The 8,547-nt window shown below is 50.1% G+C and overlaps 5 protein-coding genes across 5 annotated transcripts in view; 2 read left to right on the forward strand and 3 right to left on the reverse strand.

Annotated features, from left to right (window-relative positions):
- CC84DRAFT_429597 (HET-domain-containing protein) overlaps nucleotides 1-1,640 on the reverse strand; it is a 3,946-nt gene extending 2,306 nt beyond the window's left edge. Inside the window, exon 1 of the mRNA XM_018186207.1 lies at nucleotides 1-1,640. This exon is cut by the window's left edge and continues 3 nt beyond it. Within this exon, the coding sequence (XP_018028918.1) occupies nucleotides 1-1,518 (1,518 nt within the window). The 5' untranslated portion in view covers nucleotides 1,519-1,640.
- A 666-nt stretch (nucleotides 1,641-2,306) lies between these two features.
- CC84DRAFT_1105972 (uncharacterized protein) lies at nucleotides 2,307-2,813 on the forward strand (the record flags this gene model as incomplete). Its single annotated transcript, XM_018175118.1, has 1 exon — nucleotides 2,307-2,813. A coding segment is annotated over one exon (507 nt), but the record flags the coding sequence as incomplete, so codon positions are not given.
- Nucleotides 2,814-3,685: 872 nt separating this feature from the next.
- On the forward strand, nucleotides 3,686-4,895 carry CC84DRAFT_1191749 (uncharacterized protein; the record flags this gene model as incomplete). Its single annotated transcript, XM_018181202.1, has 4 exons — nucleotides 3,686-3,720; nucleotides 3,853-3,986; nucleotides 4,048-4,452; nucleotides 4,855-4,895. The coding sequence occupies 4 exons, from the start codon at nucleotides 3,686-3,688 to the stop codon at nucleotides 4,893-4,895; spliced, it is 615 nt and encodes a 204-aa protein (XP_018028920.1).
- A 252-nt stretch (nucleotides 4,896-5,147) lies between these two features.
- Nucleotides 5,148-5,499, reverse strand: CC84DRAFT_1158609 (uncharacterized protein). The gene has a single exon (XM_018177055.1). The coding sequence runs from the start codon at nucleotides 5,421-5,423 to the stop codon at nucleotides 5,217-5,219; it is 207 nt and encodes a 68-aa protein (XP_018028921.1). The 5' UTR covers nucleotides 5,424-5,499; the 3' UTR covers nucleotides 5,148-5,216.
- Nucleotides 5,500-5,933: 434 nt separating this feature from the next.
- Nucleotides 5,934-7,053, reverse strand: CC84DRAFT_1264876 (uncharacterized protein; the record flags this gene model as incomplete). The annotated part of the gene is made up of 4 exons (XM_018185346.1): nucleotides 5,934-6,313; nucleotides 6,374-6,532; nucleotides 6,593-6,742; nucleotides 6,798-7,053. The coding sequence occupies 4 exons, from the start codon at nucleotides 7,051-7,053 to the stop codon at nucleotides 5,934-5,936; spliced, it is 945 nt and encodes a 314-aa protein (XP_018028922.1).
- Nucleotides 7,054-8,547: the final 1,494 nt, after the last annotated feature.

Raw genomic sequence — 8,547 nt, forward strand, 5'->3', positions numbered from 1 at the left:
CTTGCCATTGCTGGAGTTCCCTGCAGCCGCGACAATAACCTCTTGCGTGATCTGGACGTCTGCGCCGCGACGGTCGAGGAGGAGCGTCATGATATCTTTGCCATTCGTTCCACCTGCGACTAACACTTCTATACTCCGAAGTTCTGCTCCACGCTGGAGCAGGAGAAGCTCCATCAGTGCTACTCCACTCTTCTTGTTATTAGCTGCGGCTATCACTACCGCTCTAGTAATCTCTACTTCGATTCCACGCTGCTGTAGGAGAAGTTGCATCACTTCCGGCCCACCTTCCTCATTGTTTGCTGCGGCTACCACTACTGCTTCTGTAATCTCAATTTCTGCTCCATACTGCTCCAGGAGGTTCAGCATTTCCTTCCCATCTTTTCCATTTGCCGCTGCAGTCTCAACGGTTTTCTTTGTGTTTACAAGCTGACTTGTGCCGGATGTAAGATAAATTCTATTTTTGTCGAAGTATGCTTTGCGCAGGGAAGGCAGCGTGCGTATTAAGCTCTGAAGACTGGCGTAGGAAATTTCCGAATGCTCCAATATAAACACAGCAGTATTGCAGATGACTTCTTGGACAGTTTTATTGTAGTCTGGACGTAGGTAGCGGGCTTTTCTTGAATCGGAGGATATTCCAAGCAAGGCATAAACCAAATCTCGTGGGTCACCAGCTTTGCTATTGCTGAACTTCTGCAAAAGGGTATGCAGATCTCTCTTCTCGTTCCACCATGAACCTTGTCTTGACTGTCCAGGCATGATGTCTAAGACAGCTTGACAAGGAGGCATGATGCCTAAGACATCTTGACAATGATCCTTTGCCCTTAGTAAAGGAGCAAGAGCAAAGAAATACGCTGGAACTGATCTGCTGCCGCAGCGTACTGAGGCCCTCTTTGCGTTGGCCACTTCTTGGAGGATCCATACCCTTTCAAACCAAGGCCGGTTCAGAAGGAGGTCTAGACCTTTATCGTGTAAAGCCGGAAGATTTGGATGTTGACGCTCCAGTTTGTGTCGCACTGATGACCAAAGAGTGGTCCAGCGCTCGTCTGCAAGCTTCCAATCTCTACAGGCGTACTTTAAGCTCTCATTCCTAAGTTCCTTAAGAGAATCCATAAGGACATTCGTCTCATATTCTGCAGTGCCTAACCAGATGATCACCTCCTCAGCTTGGGAGTATATCTTTGTCATTTGTTGAACCTGATGTCCCCGTTCTTCCTTGTTGTCTTGGTTAATGCAGATTGCGTCAACCCAAAGGATCTGATCTGTGTCTTCCCTACGCAAATGTTGAAGCGCCAGGTATAAATTCTCTGTGATACCAAGCATCTTTCCATTAACCGTCACAGCTGAAGACGTTACAGTTCCGCCCCATGTATACGATAATGCATGATAAGGTATCAGGTCATCGCCGTCGAAGTAAGCTTGAAAGAGCCCGCATTCGATATTGTTTTGCCCACCGCCTCTAAAAAGTCGCAAGAGTCGGAATGCGGGGCGTTCGAGATCGATCGGCTCGTAGATTTCCATTTTTGCCGTGCATGGAAGGCCTTCCTCCTTAACTATAAGACAAGGCTCGGAAACCTAGGGTGTGTTACTGGAATACTGATCTTTCAGAGCTATGGGGATGACAGGGGCGCGCATGCAAAGGTCTTCGGCAGGAAAGATCGAACTTGACGAACGTGTGCTTAATATATGATGAGTGGCGGGGCACATCATCGCCTGGATCAGCCTGACTCTGATTTACGAGGCAAGCTAAAGGTAACACAAGAGCTCAGCCATGAAGCAGGGCGCAGTAATAGTCTAATCTAATTATCGGTATATTGGCGGAACGCCATTGTTGCACGAAGCTAGAGAGGCTCTGCATGCCTTTTGCAAGGCTGAGAAAGCGGGAGGTCAGATACCATAACACTAGTAGCCTAGAACTGCGCTCACCGAAGAAAATAGTCAGCAAAAGTGGTAATTACGGGCATCAGAATTCAAGAGTATCTATTGAAACCTACGTTCTCCAGTAGAGCTTATAAACAGCTGGGTGAGCGAGATGGCTGAGGCAGGGAAAAAGCAATACTTGACTCAGCCTCGGCGCGAGGCGCAGCAAATGTGGTATCAGCCTGAAAGCCCCTATCAAGCTACTCTGAGTTAGCACGATTCTTGTCTCAGCGCGTCAGATTGGCGTAAAATTGAGCGACTTTTACGCTCCACTGTTAAGGATCTCGCCACTGAGGAAGCTCAGCCAGACAATCCATTCAATCTCTGCACGAAAGCAACTCCTAGAGCACGAAAACTAGGGCCTACGAGAGGCGCTTAAGACAAGGTAACGGCGTCAAATAAAGGGTAGGACTCTACCGCTCGAGCAACTAGATGAGTGGCGTGGAGGAGCTGCTTTCTGGTCCCCTGCCCGCGTACAGAGAGCTCGCTCCTCTCTCAGCCAGCAAGAAGCTGAGGCCTTAGAGTTACAACACCAGAAAGCTCGTCAAAAAGAGATCAGTACATCTGATAAGCAGCTTAAAGCTCGTCTACTACAGGAGAGGCGCGTTGCTCGCGCAGCTGCCGGAGTTGCGCGCGCGCGCCAGAGGGCCGATGAGGCCGCTGATAAACGCCTCCGACAACAGGCTCGTAAGGAGCAAAGTCAACTTCAGAAACGTATCAAATTGTCTCAAAAGGGTAAGAAGGAGCTCCTCAAGCCTCCGCGCAGGCCTTTAAAACAGAAATCGGCTCCTGTTGGTGTTGCAGAGCCTGCAGAGACTGATGAGAGAGCATCTATCGCGTCAACGTCAACGTCGCCCAGCGGCCGCGCAATCCGCACACCAAGTAGATTTTTATAATCTAAGTCGCCGGCAATCATACATAGGTCTACAAGACCTCAACTTTACAAAATCTTGTGATACTATCAATTGTACACGTCTCTATAGCCTCAAGTTGCTGGCGGCGCGATTGTGTTAGATAGATAGATAGATAGATAGATTGATCCTAACAAGACCAGCTGTCCCCAGAGACCTGCCTTTCCTTCCTCAACCACTATCTAAATATGCTTGCCGGCCCATCTAGATAATGGTTCTTATACTAATGTGCACTATCTTATAGGCTTCGTAGAGGCGCTCGCGCCTCGTTTGTCGCGTCTGCATACCTACAGTCTCCCCCCAGCGCTCGGCTTCATCTACGCGTCTGCGATCCCGAATTGCCCAAGGATCTGCGTCTGTTCCATATACTCGATAGCTTTGGTGGCTAGTTGTGGCTTATTAAGGATGGTCCGGAGGTTGTGTCGTCCCGGGCGGTCGCCGAAGATCCTGTTCCGGAGGTCGTTGTGCGTCCTGCAGTACAGCAGGACGTGGGCCACCGTCTGTCTTATCGCCTGTTTATATCTGCCACTTTTCGGCTGAAGATCACCCAGACACGCACCTTCGCCAACCCCTCGACCGTCCATGGTACGATTATTTATTGAGAGTAATTGCCCGATTTTTTTTCTTTTCTTTTTTTCGCAAGTATCATCCTCCTGGGCTTGTTAAGAGCTCGTGGAGTGAAGGCTTGCATACGAGTCAAGGGCACGTGTCGCTTGCTTATTGGACTGCAACGAAGCGTTGCGGTTGCACAGCATGAGTGACGTATGGGAATCAGTCAGCCAACTACAAGTTAAGTGTCGCGAGGGGTACATCAGACACTTTCCCAGCTAATGACCAGTCTCAATCCCAAGACAGCCATGGCCGCTGAAAATTTCATCCACGATCTTTCAGGGTAAGCCCGTCCATTTGAGGCTTCTCAATACAAGGAGAGAGCGATATGACCACACTATTATTGTCGACATGCTTGCTCCTTGTCTAAAGTCTCTGGCACCGACTATTAATTTTTTCTATTAACACATCGGAGATATCTATTCGCTGGTAATTTGTCGGATCTCACCTTGACCTTTGGCGAGACGAGCTGGCAGGTCCACAGAGCACTCGCATGCTGTCATTCTATATGGTTTCAGAAAGCCGTCAATATCGGCTTCAAAGCAAGTGGTTTAAGTCAACAAGACCTGGGTCTGAGCTAATGTTGTATTGTAGGAGTCGGAGAGTGGAGTGATCACGCTACACGATGATCCTGAATTTGCTGATGCCATCGACTGCATGGTGTCGTACTTCTACAAGGCCGGCTACGACGTCTCTCAATACGACACATCCGAATCCCTCCTTCATGCACAAGTCGCTACTATCGCCGACAAGTACGATTGCGCATCGCTCTACAAGCTTGCAAGAACTTCGTTCACGGATACTGTAAATGCTGTTGAGAGCAATGACTGGTTCGCCGTGGCAGCCTTAATCTACGACCACACGACACCAGACTTGTCAGCTCACAAGGAATTGCGAGGTCTAGTCGTTGCTGCCGTTGCAGATCGCCCTGATGTGTTGAAGGAGATCCTTCAATTAGAAAGCACAGCAGGATTCCTCCGTTCAAACGCGGATCTGGCGACCGATCTTCTCCTCAGTGGGCCGTATATATCTAAGATAGAAGACGTTGCAAAGTACATTTTCACATGTGGCAAATGTCAGTATGTTCATGTGGGATCTCGCAATTGCGCGCACTTGCCGTCTGGGAATACCTTCTACGGTAAGTCTTGCCCAAAGTGCGGGAGTCAGACTGGGGTAACGTCCAAACGACACTCATATCAAGTTGGACTGGTTGGGGCGTTTTCCTGTCCTTCTTGTGATGGACTTCATACGACGGAGCCTTTGCCTGAGCCTGAGCCCTTGACGAAGGATGCGGGCGATTGAAATAGATAAATAGGCAACACGTGTTTTCCAATGTCATCCACATCAGCGAATCAATGCAATTGCCCAACCTGCCCCTAAACCACACAAGAATAGAATGTTCAGAATTTGAGCGTAGGCAGAAAACGGGAACTAGAAGATGAACACAAAGAGGCCTAAGAACGGGAACCGGAAGCTTGCTGGATCCCAGATAAGACTCTTGCTGGGGTCCAGAAGAAGGTCACCAATCATGTCGAGAGGCTTTACTGTACATATCGCCTAACTACATAATGGTCTTCGTGGCTTGCTGCCATTGGAATGGTCGTCCGCTTCTGCCCTCCTCATGATATCATCATGAGTCTTGTAATTAGACATGATCAAGATTCGTGAGACTACACTGCCCGAGATAGTGACCAAGTATAAAAACCAAGTTCATGCAAAGAGAGCGCAAACGCTGACATTCAGTTAACCCAAAATCTCAGATATCTGGCCGACCCAACTTCATAGCCCGCCCCCTACACGCAGACCTTCCGGGCTGATCATCGTCTGGAAAATCATCTGCATCTCTATCTTCTTCCCAACATTGCTCCCAGTGATTAAACCTTGCTGGGGGACCTGGCTTCGTAGGTTTAGCCTCGTGGAACTCCCGGAGTTTACGTTGGCTATTCTTGAAATTAGATGCGTTGTACCAACTCGAGTCGGCCTCATATCCAGCCCACAGAACACGATACTGTAGGTTTGCGTGACGGAGACGGACTGCTAGAATCCGTTCTACCTCGTATTCGGTGTCCTCGTTTGGATTACTACAGTCAAACTCCAACTCTTGTGCCTTCTTTAAATTCTTAGCCTTAGCAGACCGGCTGTTGTGATGGTTCTCTGTGCCGTCGCTACTATCTTCAGCACCGGTGTCATTATCGTGCTGTATCCTAGAGATACATGCTGTGGGCTGTGCTTTGCGAGAGCGGCGAAGGTAAGGCAGTGGCTTCTGTTGTTTCGTAGCGTCTTTGGTAGCTGTAGGGCGCAGCTTTGGTGTCTTATTTGATGTACGACTGTGCCGCTTGTTGGCAATAGCACACACTGAAGCACCGCGTTTCGTTTTCGAACCAGTTGCGTGTCGTTCAATCTCCAGGCATAACCTCTGTCGTCGCTATCGCTCTCACTTTCACTATTACCAACTCCTCTTTCGATTTTTAACACTAGGTATTCACCTTGGTATTGTCAGACAGGACCGGTATTTGCAAATGGTAGAGGCTTACTTTGATCGACCACCCTCTCAATCTTCCGAGGCTGGGCATCCTGCGCCTCGCCATCGCTGCTGGTGAGATAGAGTGATTCGCTTACAGCGCGAGTTTGCGGAGCGAATCCGAGTCCTTGCTGCGGGACGCTGACGCTTCGATGTGCCCGGCTGTCATTCGATTTCGGGCCAATGACATTGTGTGGACCTATAGAGCACTCCTCCGAGGGGGGCTTTGGAATGGCCGCACTCGGACTCTCTTGTTTCCGGGAGCCTATTTCCGCTCGTACTGAGCGGTTTCCGCCATTATCATCACTGTCAATCGGTGTGTACGTCTGGCGGTCGTTATTTTTGGGCTTAAACTCTACAGAACGTAAGCAAGAGTTCGGATAAGCCATTCTGCTAATTCAGATAAGGTACTCACCTACAGTGCTGCACCTAGTGTTAGATCCTTGATTCAGACTCTCATAAATCATGAAGAGACCTTCTCTAGCAGATCCACTTGGCTCACAGGTGCTGCCACTCTGATCATCTCCCTTAGCTTTACGATCATCGTCACTATCATTAATAACAATCACATCTTCTAGCCATCATTAGTATTTACATACGCATGCTATTGTTAGAATCTGTTGAGAGCGCTTACCTTCACTGCTTCCCCTAAAAGGGGTCGTGTGACTTGCTTCTTGAGTTGTTGCCATTGAGACGTCCTCTCGCTCGTTTGTGGAGCTGACACTACCAACACCACCACTTCCTCTTCCACTGCCGTAAATCTCGTAGTTGGCTTCATTGTCGGCTGCGCCTGTTAGTTGTTATGCCAGAGCAAACCACGTCGGAGTAGGGGTACCGACCTGAGCACGTTGAATCGACAACTCCGACACCATGCGCCGCGCGTACAAGATCCTCCTCATTCCCCCTTACACTGTTCGAACCAGGCTCCTCCCCCAGAAACTCGTCGATATTGGGGTATTCGTCATCGCTGGGTGGGACTTTTTTCAACTGGCTACGTCGAGGTCCTGGCTTCGGCTCTGGAGGCCCCGTATAAGACAAGAATCGGAAGGAGCGTTGCGGCTGCTCCATAGGGATTGTGCTGCAAAGAGATGTCATTGCTGGAATTGGTCCTTAACTGTCCTGGGGGTTCGAATGAAGCGGTAAAGCAGAGGTTTAAGTAGGTGATAACTGCACACTTGGAGAACTTTCTACGCACGAGCTCGCACAGCCCCAATGCAAATTACGATGCGGCCTTTTGCATGAAGGCACTCAGCTGTCGGAACAAGCCCTGAGCAGGTATTCGGCCAATGACTGTCCAGGCACTGAGGATTGGTGACACCAACTCCGCGGAGTAAGGCCATGCCGTAGGAAGCGCCTCCTCCTTCTCGTCCGAGTCCGCCTTGGGATCGTGTGAGCCTGTAGGTAGCCGTTCCGTCTGATCCGCTCGCTCAAGCTGATCCGAGAGCTACTAGCGAATGCTCTCCACTCGCCGGCGACTCCGAGACCCAAATTGCGCTCTCATCTGGAATCTAAGCTCAAAATTCAGGCTCCAGCTAGCATGAACCGAAACGTTTGGGCAGATTGGCACCTGAACGGGCTCCTGCTGAGTCGAGAGGTTGTTCTAGCCTCTTCCCTCGATTTATCTGTAACGTCGGAATGCACACTGCCGCCATGCAAATAGTTACGCGGTCACAGGTCCTATCAATTGGTGGCAAGAGCAAACTGGGCGAGTACATGCCGATACTGCCTGCATGGCTAACCTGCAGATCGCGGCGTGGCCGAATCTGCCTCGTGTGACTCTCCAGTGAGACCGTGCCTGCAGCTAAGGCATTTCAGGGCAATAATCTCCCGAGACTTGCACCGTGAGTTTGCTAGGAGTCTAGCTGAAACTGAACGGGCTTGACCCCTCCCGCTGAGACGCCATTGAGGCGTGTGAGGCGCTTCTATTGCCATTCAGTGTGATTGATGACGTGGCAGGTCGAATCTTACTGGAATGAGTGACAGAAGGTACTCGTTCCCGGGCATTGTCGAGGCAGTACGTGGTAGCTGCCGCGAGGGACACTGCTCAATCACAACGAAGGCGCGAGAGCCAGGGCAGCCGAAATCCGGGAATCGACAAAGCTGCTCGTAAAGCATCGAAAACGGGTTGGGCTCCCTCGGACACGGCTCAGCGCCCTCATCGTCGGTCCAGAAAGGGGTGATATGTGGAGCCATCAGGGCAGTGCGGCGGCTGCAGGATCAGCCAAGGGGTGGGGAAATGCCTCACGGGTGAGTCCGAGCGACCAATAAGGGAGATTAAGGTGCGAGAAAGAAAAAGAAGTTGGAAGGAGGAGGGTAGGCCGGCGAGGGAAGCGTGCTTTTATGTGATGGTGTCGGCGCACGGGCCATATAAAAGCGGCGAGCTGCCAAGCGGGCCTCCATTTCCCGCTCAGGAAACCCCCATTCCCGGATGCGGTTCCACCACCACCAAGATAACTAATAATATTAAATGTGGTAAAAGTAGGCTTTAATGCCTAGATCTAAAGGCATGGATTGGATACCTAGTTGGCTATTAATTAACTAATATCTAGAGGATACAGATTCTCTTACTAGCTAAGGTGATTAGTACTT

This window comes from Paraphaeosphaeria sporulosa, assembly GCF_001642045.1.
Source record: "Paraphaeosphaeria sporulosa strain AP3s5-JAC2a unplaced genomic scaffold CC84scaffold_19, whole genome shotgun sequence".
Taxonomy (NCBI): domain Eukaryota; kingdom Fungi; phylum Ascomycota; class Dothideomycetes; order Pleosporales; family Didymosphaeriaceae; genus Paraphaeosphaeria; species Paraphaeosphaeria sporulosa.